This window comes from Erigeron canadensis, chromosome 4 (genome assembly GCF_010389155.1).
Source record: "Erigeron canadensis isolate Cc75 chromosome 4, C_canadensis_v1, whole genome shotgun sequence".
NCBI lineage: Eukaryota > Viridiplantae > Streptophyta > Magnoliopsida > Asterales > Asteraceae > Erigeron > Erigeron canadensis.
The window spans coordinates 18,501,430-18,516,788 of NC_057764.1; the positions used below are offsets into that span (position 1 = coordinate 18,501,430).

The 15,359-nt window shown below is 34.3% G+C and overlaps 2 protein-coding genes across 2 annotated transcripts; both read right to left on the reverse strand.

Annotated features, from left to right (window-relative positions):
• Positions 1 to 1,574: 1,574 nt before the first annotated feature.
• LOC122595204 (external alternative NAD(P)H-ubiquinone oxidoreductase B2, mitochondrial-like) lies at positions 1,575 to 10,526 on the reverse strand. The gene is made up of 12 exons (XM_043767537.1): positions 10,008 to 10,526; positions 8,638 to 8,813; positions 8,403 to 8,528; positions 5,285 to 5,561; positions 4,770 to 4,964; positions 4,438 to 4,688; positions 4,126 to 4,345; positions 3,372 to 3,476; positions 3,004 to 3,276; positions 2,624 to 2,745; positions 2,105 to 2,224; positions 1,575 to 1,992 (listed from the first exon to the last, which is right to left on the reverse strand). The coding sequence occupies exons 3-12, from the start codon at positions 8,489 to 8,491 to the stop codon at positions 1,905 to 1,907; spliced, it is 1,740 nt and encodes a 579-aa protein (XP_043623472.1). The 5' UTR covers positions 8,492 to 8,528; positions 8,638 to 8,813; positions 10,008 to 10,526; the 3' UTR covers positions 1,575 to 1,904.
• A 2,594-nt stretch (positions 10,527 to 13,120) lies between these two features.
• On the reverse strand, positions 13,121 to 14,438 carry LOC122595763. The gene has a single exon (XM_043768199.1). It carries the CDS (start codon positions 14,400 to 14,402, stop codon positions 13,290 to 13,292), a length of 1,113 nt encoding a protein of 370 aa, XP_043624134.1. The 5' UTR covers positions 14,403 to 14,438; the 3' UTR covers positions 13,121 to 13,289.
• Positions 14,439 to 15,359: the final 921 nt, after the last annotated feature.

The following is a 15,359-nucleotide window of genomic DNA, read 5'->3' on the forward strand; positions in this document are numbered from 1 at the left end:
CGAACAAAAAGTAACTGCATATTAATACATATCCACGTATAAAGCCAGAAGGCCCATAATCTTATAAATTATATATATACAAGGTATATATGTTAATATGTATGTGTAAATTCGTAAAATCCCATAAGTGTGTGTGTGTGTGTATATATATATATGTAAACAACATACAAAGTAGTTGTTCGGGTAATAGAGACGCATCAATCAGTGGCGGTCCGCGACTGAGTTTCAGAACAGCTTGGTTTGTGGTTTGTGGTGGTGGTAATGGTGAGAGCTTGGCGGTGGTTGGTTCCAATGGGGAAGCTCATCAATGCAGATTTTGCATTTTTAACCAACCCATTAATAGGTTTGCTTAGTTGTATACTTTAAACGTTGTTTAAATCCACCGTCAAAAAATCAATGACAGTTTGCAAATTTTTGAAAAACCCATCAAACTTTTTATGGCACATGATCCCATTTAACGTAAAAAATTTGACGACATCAACCACAGGGATGGAACATGCAACAAATTTGCGTACTTTGGATCTATTCCACGAAAATTCTTGAGTAGGGATGTAAACCACTAAAATGGACAAACCAAAGGGACAAATCGTGCAATTACAAAGTTGTTTGTTGGTGGCAGATTACAAAACTGCCATCACGTGCAGCTCACGTATGTGGACTTAACGGCTAAATAATAATGTTGTTAGCCACATGGACGTAACTTGCAAAGAATATGACAAGTTTGGACGGATTTATTTAAAAAAACTTAACAGGGATGTAAACCACAAAAATGGGTAAACCACATGGACGAATCCTGCAATTAACTCTTTTTTTTTTCCTTCTAATTACCAGTTAAATAAAGGGTGACCAAGTGCCAGAGATTGATGTTTTTGGAGCAGTTAATTCTTAGAGTAGTGGTTTCTGAATTTGTTGTAAATTGTTGCAGAAATAATTATTAAGTCCAACAGATGATCCTCAATGGTATTGGGCAGAAAAACCAAGGCTGGTTTGCTTCAATCTTGCGACAACATATGCCATTTACACAAGCCCTAACAAGTGTGCCCTTTGCAATTCCTTATCCGGGTTTAACTATGAATATGGTGTAATGGTGTATGATAACCGCTAGATTACAAGTACACTCAACGAGTTACTCTTTTAGTCGCATCTCCCTGCTATTTGGTTGTCGTCACAACTCACAAGGATGCTTGTTGATTATATGCAATATAGATTGAAATAGTCGAATAAAAACGACCAGATCCAGGAACTAAATGGAGACATTGTAACCGGTTCAAAAAACAGGAAACGTCCCTTTAGAATGTGTCGTATATATGTTCTTGAGCACATCTTGGATCTAGTTATAAGGTTCGCTACACAGATGCTGCTTTGTGATGTTGATGCTTTTTTGCAACCTAATTTATCAAACAGATAGTGATTTTTACTAATGTTTCATGTCTACATTTTTCATATATTGTAACCACTTACCAACAATCATACACCAATTCATGATATCTTGATTGAATACCAGAAGCATCCCATTAAAGAACACATCAAATTTGAATACAGATCAATAAGTCATATAATAATGAAAAATGAAATGCAAGGAATAATGGAAATGTTTTTCATTATATAGTTCAATAGAATACAATGCAACAGCTAGCATATCTGTAGCTCAGGTAAAACTATAGCTGTAAACTAAAGCCGGGCAGGGAAATCATACATTTTCCAGTTATTTGCAGTAAATATTTCACAACAAAGATTTTAACACGTTGCCGAAACAAAAATGGATCAACTAAATATGTATCAAACCAAAACAAAAATGGTCGTCCTCAGCAAAGTTAAGAGGACCAAAAGGCAATATCTGCCATTATGAAAATCAGGAAATTAGGGACTTATATTATATATTTTGTGGAAACGAGGAAATCAGATCATATTTGACTTGAATCCCTCCCGAAGATGAAACGCCGCATCCAGTCTGACACCACCAATGACCTTGTACGCCAACTCACTTGCTTGCTGTTCCAGGACAAAATTTTTTTTAAAAAAAACACTTAAAACTTCTGACAACATTTCCTATCATGCATTATGCGGGGCAGAGTGGGTTGGGAAGAGAGAACAGAGGGGTTACCTTGCATACACAGAGTACCAAAGCCATTGAGAGCTGTGGCCAATAGATACCCAATCACCTGGGAGTTGTGCAGCCGTTTGCTCTCCTCCTAATGGAGCAAATTGACCAAGATGCTTGTACCTATATATAAATCCGAGTTCACATTAACTTTTAAGAGGAAAATATGGCAAATAGTGGACCTACAAATTTTAAGCCAGTGATCCGTTTCATAAAACTGTGCACAACGTCGACGGGAAAGTAAACATCAAACACCAAAGTTACTTTCAAACCTACAATTTTATTTGTTAAAAAATTCATGTGATTCCTTTTTCCAAGGTAATATTTTCATTCCTTCGGAAATGTAAAAAAGAGATTGGGCGTGATAGTTTGAGAATATCATATACTTGCTCCAAAATGACTACTCTATCCTTCTAATGATTCTTAGCTCGTGAGGGACGTCTAAAACTATTAGTACTAATAATTACCTAAAGAATGACAGAAGATTGCCTTTTTTTTGGGTGGGGTGGGGGGGTAGTTTACCTGAAGGGGCGGAATCTATGTCGACCTGACTCTCTAAAACGCAGAGGACCTTCAGGTTTATTGGTGCACTCTTCCATGCGGTTGAAACAATCAGCAAGATACGAACCTTGTTGTGCAGCAACCTGTAAAATAGTTGCATACATGGTTGTAAATCTCAGTTATCTCGGCCGATATATCCCCGATATATCGCTTATCGGTGGTCGACCGAGATGATATATTCCCGATAAATCCGATATGTCTTCGATATATCCCCGATATATCGCTTATCGGTGGTCGACAGAGACGATACCGAAAAGCGATATGTACAACCTTGGTTGCATATACACATAAGATAACTAAAAAAGATGATATATATAAAAGGTGAATCTAATGTTTAACACCTGAGCTGTTGCTGGAAGATTCTTCATCTGAGAATCTACTTGAGATAAAGCTGATTTGAATTCTTCAACATTCAGTTCAATGGATTCTTTTACAACATCTCCCTTGGATTCCTTGAGTAGATCAACGAGACTGCTCATCTGTTTATTGTTCAAATAAAGTTGTACCTGAGGATATCTGTCACAGATGTCATCAAGTGCTTCTTGAAATTCTTTTACTGTAAGCGTTCCAGAGTTATCTTTGTCCGCCTTTTTAAATATAGCTGAAATATCCTCCTGGAGAACCATAAATGAACAATAGTTGAACATATATTAGCCTTTTGAATGGTAATAAAGTGTTTAGCAGATTTACTTGTAATTTGTAAACGTACCATGACTTTACGTTGATTAATTGTGGCACAATCCCCAAGGGCATATATACTGTTGGTCCCTTCAACTCGAAGCCATTCATCAGTAGCTAATACACGCCTATTTGCCTATATGGGAAGAACAAATCTTGTCACTAAGTTATAAGAGGTGGAAATTTTAAGTAATGGTTAATCCCTAACAGGTTAATTGGGTATAATAAAAAAATGTTGGCTAAAAAGGAAATGGTCAAATGGGTAAAAGTCGTCCAAAATGTATTTTTAAAATGAATAAAACTGCCAGATCATCGCTGTAAAATGATTAGATATTAACTGAAATAATATGATGTTTTGTTTGTAATCAAATCTGACACTAATCATAAAAGGTTATGCAGTGAACATTTTAGACAAAAAGTATTTCGGCCAGCCCACTCCGCCCCAGGCCATACCAATAATTATGAACTATAACCCTACTCAACTTGGTATTGCGTTACAAAAACAAATTTTGCGTTTTCAAAACTTTTGAAAAAGCATGTATGTATATGCTTCTCCAAAACTGCGTTTCCTAGCAGATAATCACTTTTCTATACAAACACTTTTTTAGATTATTTGCGTTTTACAAACGTATTAATCAAATGATCAATTCAAAAAGTAATTTCAAACACCCTCTTGGAACCACTGCCCAATCTAGCCAGTTTGCCAACTATAAGATAATAATTAAGCTACTGTCAAAAGACCAGACATTTGAACAGGAGAAAACCTGGGAAGGAAACAGAAATACCTGGCCAATCTGCTTCATGAAATCCATTACAACAGGACGGGTAGCAATTCCCGTTGACCAGACTGCCATTCCATAGGGTATAGTCGAAATCTCCCCAGTTTTAATCACTTTGGTTGACATTTCTTTATCCGATACTTTCACAACCATCTCCCCTGTTCTCAAATCTATGCCATCTCTGTGGAACTTCTGTTCTGCAAAAGCGGTGATTCGTTTGTCAAACCTGCACAACACAAGAAGCCAATTGTATAAGGCTTACGTGTAACAAAACGGTAAAGGTAATCTTGGTTGTCTTGAACCTGAATAAAAGCTTACATGTTCAATATATGGTCGGTTGCCTCAAGAAGCGTTATTTTAACCAAATCTTTAACGGATGGATATAGCTTCACCAAGTCCTCTGATACAAAATCGTGAAGCTCAGCTGCAAACTCCACTCCGGTTGGACCACCACCAACAACAACAAACTGAAGAACCCTTTTCTTCTCCTCAACACTTAAATTAGGTAAGCTCGCCTTCTCAAAGCAGTCTATCACTGTCCTGCGAATTTTTTGAGCATCTTCAACTTCCTGAAATATAGGAGCAGTGAATTAACTAGAAATAACCATAAAGACACTTGATTATAAAACAAAAAATCTAAGAGTTAGTACCTTCAAGTAGTGGCAGTTTTCTTCTACACCAGGAGTGTTAAACGTATTAACACGAGCTCCCATTGCAACTACCAGGTAATCATAATCTACAGCAAATTCTTCCTTATCTCCTTGACTTGTACGGCAGTAAACTTTCTTATTTTTTGCATCAATCCTATAACATTCAGCTTCCCAGTAATTAACATCTACATTCTTCTGTTAAAGATCAAACACACATTGGTCAGCAACTTAACTTTAAGAACTATAGCTTGGAAGAAGTCCCCACAAATAGGAAAAAACCAGGACACAACATATCAAAAGTTGTGTGTCAAAACTCAAAATAACAGCAGATAAGCTTCTGGATTTTTATAAAATAAACGGTAGAACACGTTTGTCATTATTTGGAAAAAAAAAATGATCTTTGACAAAACATGAAATCATTCCATCAGAAGTTCAGATGTACTAGGAATATTCAACGGCTGGGATAATTTTTTTCCGTACTAGAATAATTAAAAGATATAAACAATATTAATTACCTTCTTAACTATGTTACGAATGGGTTCAACAACACTACGAGCTTCCACTGTACCAACTGTTACACTTGGTAGTAATGGCGTGAATGCAAAGTAATTCCTTGGAGATATCACCTGAACTTCATACGAGGGATTTTTCAAATTTTTCAAGAAACTTGTTCCAGCCCAACCAGTTCCTAAAACCACCACCCTCTTTTTCTGACTGTCTGCAACAGGTAAATCATCAATCTTTGCACCAGTTTGTGTATTCGCCTCGGAATAAGCCACAAGACCCCCACCACTGCACAGTTATGTTATATAAATAAGTAGTAGTTGATAAAGCCATACGGATGCCATGTATTAAGAAGAAAAGCATTGAACAGTAGTAGCAGAGACAAAGCCAGGAATTTCAGTGTGCTGAAACTAAAATTGGTAATCTTGGTATATAAAATCAGTGAGTTCATAACTATAATATGCTTTAGTCACTATAATTACACTAAAATTTTCTCATATTAAAAAAATTAATCCGACCCCGCTCCGTAGAAGTTAGTTCCATTCCTGATGGTAGTTATTGTATACATGATCTCATCTTAAGATCGATAGAATATAAAAACTGTGTTACCCGTGTAAACTGGAAATTCACTTGAGCAAATATGAAAGTAAAGAATGCTAAGTAGGAATTATGTTTATTCATTTAATGAAGCATGAGTAATGATAAGATGGTCTGTAATCACGTTCTTTCATTTCATGGATTATGAGTCCCTCTATCAGCACTATCAGGAGTACATTTCAGAGCAGATTGCAATGACTCATGATTTGACAACTCTTTACAATAATACTTTTGTTGTTTCAGTTCACGTTTTCTCCACCCTCAAAGTAGTCTCCTTCATAGAAATGTGCCATAAAGTTTTACTCTTAAATTTTTTAAATGGTAACTACTTGAGTACACTCGTCTCGGTTAGGACTTCAATCCACAACCTTTTGTTTTGCACCTGGTAGGCCATCTCTAATACCGCTATGCCATAAGCATGATGGTTTTATGAGACCTATAATTTAGCTGTATATTAAATGGCCACTGATTTGTGTTAAAGGGTAAAGGACCACAGAGCCCAAGAAACTAAGAAAGAATAGCGACCAATACCACAGGAACTACTTTGAAAGAAGCGGCAGGGAAAAAGGACGAAGCGAAAGACATGATGATGATGGGCTCTGATACGGATCAAGAGAATAAGTGGGCTGGGCCGCTGATACGGATCAAAAGGCTCATTGGGTTGGGCTGAAAGAAGAACAGGACACTTAATGATAATATTATTATTTGTTATAGTTGTTATTATTTTTAGTGACTTGTGCACCAAGTTAGGGTAGATCTCAGCTTGGTTAAGGCCATTAGGCCACCGTTTTGTGTAGGAAGATTATTATTAATTGTTCTTAGGAACTAGGGCTGCTGGGGCATTAATCGAAAAATCTATCAATTTTCTTATTCTTTCTTTATTTTCTCGTTTGATACACATCAGGCTCATCCATAATCTTGATTTTAGCAGGTCAACATGAAGGATATATCCGTTCACATTGCCTCTATTTTCAACTTAAAATCAACCTCAACATTTGTGTGCACATGAAATGTGACAGGTGGTAAACATGGTTTACTGGTTCTACTTACGATTTGAATAAATTCACATGAGCAATTAGTCTTGCAAATATGCAGATCAACTATTAACGTTTTTGGTGTAAATCGACTCGACTTGTAAGAGTCGACTCGTAACGCGTAAGACTATAAGAGTTTAACAACATATGCTCCCACTAAGGTAAGTATAAAAACCTAGGATCAGTAACCTTGCTGATATGTTTTGATGAGTTGTGGTTACATAAATTTATCTTGTGCAACCCGTCTATATGAATAATGTATTGCGTCCTCGTACTACCCTTTTTTATTTTACACACACATACATTTTTACATAGCAAGTTCTGTCAGTAGTCCCAAAAGTATATTAAAAAAAAAAACACAGACCGATGTTTTCTCTATCTGCAGAAACCATGATAATGAATTAATGATGCAGACAGAAAGAGATGTCATAGACACAGATCATGATCTACATCACCTAATAAATCCAGTAAAAATCTAGATCTCATAAAGAAGGCATGCTTGACTGACTCAAACATGTAATTTAATTTCGGTGGTTGAACAATCTTTTGTGTATAAATGTGTGATTATGTGAATGTTGAAAAATATTCCAATATGTGAAAGCATTTCCACTAATAATACCTGTTACACATCATTAATTTTCCATACAAAAAGCGGACAGACGGTTTCAATAAGGGACCCACCTACTGCTACAACTTTGCATAGTACAGTTGGTTAGTGTTTTCTTCCGCTGCTATATAACTAAGTTTATTCTTTTCTAACATTTATCTCAAGATTTAGAAAGGTTGGAATTCTGGCAACCCCAACCATCCCACCTCTAGCCTCTAGGCCCATCACATGATATGTAAATCAAGCTCACCTAGTGACCCGCTCAGAAACAACTGGCTTCTAATAAATCAGATTCCAACGGAACCAAGTAGACTGCATGCTAGAGGAAAATCCATATCAAAAACAGCAGACTTCTTAAGAATCAGATTCCACCAGTGCCAACTAGACTACATGCTCGAGACAAATCCATAATGGACGTTTTCACCCTATTTTATTACATACTAACACCGGATGACTGCTATATTGTTAGATGTTGCAACGAAAACATATATATAAATAAGGATAATGATATATCCTTCTGAATTATCAGCCTAATAGTCTTTCTAGCAACTTGATCATGACACTTGGTAAAATCAAAAGATGAAATTACGAGAGATAATTAGAGGATTACACTTGTCATGTAATCAAATTGTTTGGAGGATTATAGGCTGATTTTTAAGGAGGACATATCATTTTAGAAAAATAAACATCGAGTTAATTCCAAACACCTAGCGATTCACGATCCAAATCAAATCCAATTTTCACTATAATATAGACCTAGTTAACTTTATCAATAACAGCACACAATAATTTGATATCGAAGGTCAATCACATATAATTTTCCATAAGTTTAAGCAAAGCAAGAATCAAATCATAATTAATATAATAATTAAGCTGAAGTATAATGAATACCTGACGGCGAAAACAACTAGAAATCTGGAGAACAAAGGATTATCACGGAATGTTCTGGAATACTTTTCATAGAAATTCAAATTCCTCATTTCAGCCTATCTATCTTCAAAGCCTTAAGTCAAATATCTAACAATTCCAGATCTTAATTAGATATACACGATCAATTCAGATGTATATATAACATATATACAGACACACAAAATATATGTATATGTATGTGTGTATATAACTTTACCTTTAAGAGCGAGAGCAAACAGAGAGTTTTTGCTGTAATTGTACTTCTTAACAACTATTCTTCCGATTTAATCGGAAACAGGTGAATATTCGAGGGAGTGACGTGGAGATTTCGACACGTGGATATTCGGTAGAGCTGAGCGGAAATATAGGGCGTTTGATTTGATTTTGATCTCTCTGGAAGCAAGGAAGGATTGAGGTGGTCAATAATTAGACGCTATATAGAACGTGCCACGTGGTCAGCGCCTGTACTTAATTATTTTCACGTTCTAGTCTTTGTCTTCAAACAACAAAATTAGGAGAAACTGTCCCCGACCACACTTTCATTATAATTTGTTCAAAATTTTGGCATGTTTGTTAGTGATGAATTATATATTGTCATAACCTCATAAAAATTACTAATGTCTAGGATTCTATTGTTGTGTGAATTTTCAGATGCATGAGAAAGTTGCTATATTTAAAAAGCAGTAGCGTAATGCCAGCACGGTGCAACAGTGAGATGGTAAGACGGATGTACTCATTAAATAGTTAGGGGCAAATGACCCCTATGACTCAATACTTGATAGCAAAATTTACATCTAGTAAAAAAAGATTTACATGCTTAATTACATGGTTGCCCCTGACTTAAAATTGTGTGTCTTCGAGCAACTAGAACTTTATAAGTAGTACCAATAACCAAGTAATTTGTCAAGCCATTAATTAACTATATGAAACACAAAACAATATTTGTTTTATGTAGTAAGCCATGTGGGATAATCTACTACCTCTATTTGAATCATTCAATTATTTTCTTATATGATGCTCTTTATAACTTCTTACGGTGGAGTAAATACTATTGACCATTATAGGGATTAGTGTCTAGCGATGTAATGAACTATTCCTGATTGTTTATGTTATGTAATGATCTACTTTTATGTTTATGTAATGTAATGAACTTGTTATTTTGTCTAACCGATGTAAGCCACCGAGTAACTGCCTACGTGTAATAGGTTGGTGCCACGTAACGCCATGTCACATGCCACGTATGTTACATACAATAGACATTAAGCCATAGTTCATTACATTTATAGGATTCCGGTGGATTTCATACTCCGGGTATCTTCTCCGACAAATTCCGAACAAATTTGGTAACTCCATGTTTTTCGGCGATTTACCAAAAGATTGGTCATGATTTAGTCATATAACAAAAACATTTCCAATTAAAAGTTTAAAATTAAATTGGGAAATGATGATAAAATCCATTAAAAAGTCGTATAGCATGAGCACTGGTTAATGGTTATCAATACCAGCTTTCAAGTATACACACACATTTTCATTTCAATACAACACTTTGTCACTTAACACAACCACCAAAATTATCAATCCAGTTACCTTTTCATTTCATTTTTAATGGTGAAATCCAATCAGTTACGTCAAGCATCCTACGGATCAATCAATCAATTAGTTAACACTTATCTTTTCTTCCACAATCTAATACGTACTTGCCATCTTCTACATCAATCAATCAGTAAGAAAGTCTGTTAGGTGTCACAATCGGATCTAACACCAGATCGTAGTTGGATGATGACGATTGCATATCATCGCCACTATACAACCAGTCAACCACTACCACCGCTGTGATCGATTCAACACCAGATCTGGGGCACATCTTCGTTGATCGAAAACTTTGTCGGAAGTTGGATGATGATCGTTACGGCGTTACATATTATCACCGCTATACAACCACTGCCACCGTTTAAACATCATATTTGAGCACATCTCCGGTGATCGGAAACTCTGCCGGAAATGGAAGGCAATATGAGAGAAAAATGCGGAGAGATTATATATATATATATATATATTTATATCCGGTGATGGTTACATTCTTGTAATCTTGTAATCTCGTATACCATATTTTCTGTGGGTGAAATAAAATCTTTTAATTATTTAAGCATAAATATATGAGTAAGCAGCCACATCATACATAAAAATAGATAGTTAACCGGCTACCTATTCAAGCGGTCATCCGCTACATTACTTAGCAAAATAACGAGTTCATTACATATCATAGACATCTAAGAAGATAATTGCATAACATAAACAATCAAGAATAATTCATTACATCGTTAGATATTAATCCCATCATTATATCAAAACCAATGTTATGCATTATATATGTACATGTATATACTTCATACTAGTTATATTTCACTCAATATATTTTAATCAACTAAATAAGCATAGATATTAAATATGGCTTAGTTTAGGTTAACTTTCATTGAAAATCTTTAAAATAGAGTTTATACTAACATAAAAAATTTAAACATAGGTTAAAATGAAACCAACATTTTTTATGTGACTTGGTTTGTTCAACAAGCTTATTTAAAGCTAACAAGTTATTTTTATTGTTTGAATTACACACACACAAAAAAATGTTTAACTGAGATGAATATAGTTTAATCCAGCACTTTTGTTACCATTTTACTAACAAACAAATTTAAAAAGTTGATAAGTAGACAACACCTTTATTAGTTCACTTGACCCGACCTGTTGTGATGTATGAAAGGCTACAAGATTCAACCGAGTATTGAAATACCTTAGTACCCTACCCCCAATAACCGATTTTTCTGGATCCGCCTCTTGTGGGGATGATACATCATAGAGTGTGATAAGTTATAGGAGGTGATCGATCATAGGGGGTGATAAGTCATAAGAGTGATTGGTGATGGGGTGATCTACCTGACGGGCTTGCCCCTTAGTCGTACAAGTTCCGCCCTCGGATTTAAAAATTCGTCGAAAGTATATCGAATTACATCTCTAATGGAAGAGCATTAAATTTTAAGAACACTCATATAATTTTTTTTTTATAATTTATCGATTTACGATTTTTGAGATAAAACATTTTAAATAAATTAAAGGGATAAAATGATTTATGTAAGAGAGAGATGTTAATAAGTGATTAAGATTTAGAGGTATTATAGGTATATATTAGTTGATGATATTCCAACTAATAAATAAATGAGAGGGGTAATTTGAATAGATTAAGTTCTTTTTTGAAAAAATAAGAGAAGTTAAATGATTTATAAGGTGGTACAGATATAGATATATAAATAAAAGTTTATAAATACATCTTCATGTTAATCAAAATATTTTATTAAATATTACTTTTTCTTGTTATCATTTTAACTTTTTTTCTTAATTGGTTCACATCATATATCACATATATCTATAAAGTTTTATTTGTATGTTGTTTGTAACTTACCATTTTTCTTTCTAAAATCTGTGATGAAAAACTATATACCCGCTGAGGTTTTTTAATTTATTTTATTTTCCAAAGTATGTTAACTTTTAAGTTGATGACTATATACAATCAGAATTAGTATTAGTATATTGGTTGTTTGGGTAAATCTATGATGTTTGTCTAAGCTTTTGAATAGCATTTTTAGCCATTATACGAGTAACAAGTATCAATGTCACATTGGTATTTAATTCTGTATTCCATGAGGTATGAAGTGTGACCTCATATATTTAAACATCACATAACGAGTTATTTAAACATCACATATGAAGTGTGACCTCATATATATATATATATATATTATATTTGTTGTGAATGGAAAAAAACTGTTGTAGATATATCACTTCTCATATAAAGAGAAACTCGATTAAAACAAGTATACATCTCGATAAAAAAAAAAACACATAAAGTATTACGAGGCTTAGATACAAACACTCTGGTTGAACCTTTTACTTATCTATATCCTCATCGCTCAAATGAGTTAGTTTTGCCTTTTCGAATGTAACATCCCAAATTTTTAAGTCTCATTAACTTTGACATTAGTTACTAATGGAGTACTTTACATTGCAACTTACTCGACATATACTATGACATGTTATGCCTTTCATGTTGATTAATTAGGATGTTATTCTCAAAAAATTATCATGGTGGAATATGACCGATTTGTTTAATTGAGGGGGTCAAGTTCAGTCAATATAACCCTTAACCGTTATGTCAGCCGTTGAAAAATGAAATTCCTTATGTCAAAATTAGGCTAAGGTCTTATCTAGTGAGTTTGTAAACTTTTATTGATTATTGCATAAAATAAGCATATTTGGAATTGATTTGCTTCTATTTTACGTAAATACCGATTAGTCTATGATATTAATAATCACGTACAAGCTGATAAGGGCAAAGTTTTAACTTAATAAAAATAAGGGGTTTGCTCCTTTAGGGCTGTATTTAAGATGCATAAATTGTTTGTACATTTACCATGAATATCAAGGGGCGGACTTTTAAGTAGGAAGGTACAAATTTTTGTATGCACGTTAGCATTTCCCTAAAAATAATGTATTGGCTGTTAAAAAAATAAATAAAAAGAATGTATTAAACTTAAGAATGGATTACATTCAGGAAAATGTCAAAATGTCAAAGTCACAAGGATTTTGGTAAACTAATTAATCTCAGATGGACTATGAAGATGTAAATGAAACGAAAGCCGTCATGCTAAAATATAATGACTTTTGCCCAAGATGCTTCATATTTATAAACCTTTATAATTAATAACTAGAAAAACAAAGTATATATAATAGTTCAAAACTTTTGAAAGTACGTAACTGGTGCCAAAACTGTACCTATACCAGCTACTAGCTCATGTTTGATTATATATTAAAATTCTAGCTTCCCATTGAACTTGCAGTTGGGAAAATATCAATTTCAATCATATTATCTTCATCAGCATGACTAAATTCACTACTTGTTTGCCCATAATAGCCATCTAATGAAATCTCAATAAGCTCTTCCCTGTCATCAAGTTCCTCTTCCCATTTTACAAACACTCTGTCCTGTGAATCCCAATCTTCATTCATTTGGAAATCATCGTCCGACGAACTATCTGTCTCGCTTTCAGGATAATACATTGACAAGGATGGATATCTCTCACAACCCGCGGCTTGTTTATCACTAGAAATGAACTTGGGCTCATTATTCTCTCCAATTTCTTCTTCTTGTTGTTGTTCTTCTTCTCCTTCATATGCTTCATATATGATCTCTAGTGGAGCTTTGATGCTCCATTCAAGAAATTTCATTTTTGTATCCACTTGCTTTGAATCCATTTGCTTTCTTTCTTCAATCACTACTTGTGATGATTCCATGAAATTGGTATCTAAATAATCCCATTTTTGATATTTAGCTAAGAACTTGGATTCCGAGCCTAAATCGTGCTCAAGTTCTACATGCATTTGATTGGATTCTATGTCTAGACTAGAATTAGACTCCAACTTTGCATTGTTTTGATTAGACTCGCCACCTAGGTCCTTTATACCATCACATTCATCTACGTGGGTTTGGTCGATAAAGTCAAGAAAGGTTGGTTCCAAAGAAGTTGATTCGATGACCAAACTTGAATATGTACACAAGTTGTCCCCATCAATTGACAACCATTCATCATGTATATCTTTGTGATCAAGATCTATCGAGCCCAAATAACTAGATTCGTTTTCCAACCTATTATATGCACTTGAATCTATAGTTTTTGATTCTAGAACACTTTCTTTTCGCGACCTCTCGTTGGCACCTAACCTAAGAAGACAAATGAGTGTGATGCCGGTGGTGTTAAGAATAGGGTTAAGAAGTATTCTTAGGAAAAAAGATGGAGCATAAAGGAGAATTAAAGTATATAGAGCAACAATTGTGGAAAAGAGGGGATTTGAACAAATAAATGAACATTTCAAGAAGCAATGATGAATAAAGTTGATGAAGGAAATGAAAGGAATGGAATTGCATTCCATTGAATTGTTGGGAACTCAAGAGCAGAATGGAAAGCAATCCATTAACAATTGATGGTGTGCGATTGAAAAGTGAGTATATATACATGTTGTGGTCAAATAATAAAGAGAGCTTTTAGGGAGTGCGTAAAAGCAAGGCATGGCATATTAAAGCTATGTTCTTTTAGTGGTAAAAGCATTATAAATAAACCATTAAAAATATGTAAGAAATTCTTTTTTGTTATTTAAGTATTTTATCAAGATTCTCACCAACATAGATGTTTATCCGGCTTACTATCATTCTCCGAGTAATTCAATATGCAATTTGAAAACGATTTTAGTTTGGCTGGTCTATCCGGTTTTATTGGGAGTTCGATATATACTAAAAGTTAGGGGTTTTCTCAGATGATTAGTTATCTAGTTTTTTTTTTCCTTTTTTTTACAGGTTTAGATCCAATATCACAATGAATGATATAGACTATGTTGTCTTAACCGGATATACACTAAAGAATTCTCTCACCTAATACCTTATTGGACGAAAAACTTTTTATTAATTGGCCCAAAGACACGACAATTAATAAAAGTAAAACCCTTGTCTCCCCTGGTCTTGAACATGAGTCTATCCAGAAACAAATCTTCATTGAAAGGTTTTCTGTACCACTCTACTCTCAAATCCCATTTTTTCATGAGTCTATCCAGAAACAAATCTTCATTGAAAGGTTTTCTGTACCACTCTACTCTCAACTCAATGACGATTAGTTATTTAGTTAATGCTAGGTGTAACGGTAGCTGGTGAATATAATTGAGTATTCTGGTCGAAGTGGACCATCACTTTTGAAGAATGAAAAACAAGTTTTATACGAAGAATTGTCGTTGAAAGATGCATGCAACATCATATAAATGTTATATCTATCTAATTAATAAAACAGTAGTTATCCAAGCATTCTAAGACATCCTCTTTATTATAAAGCTACCCTTGAA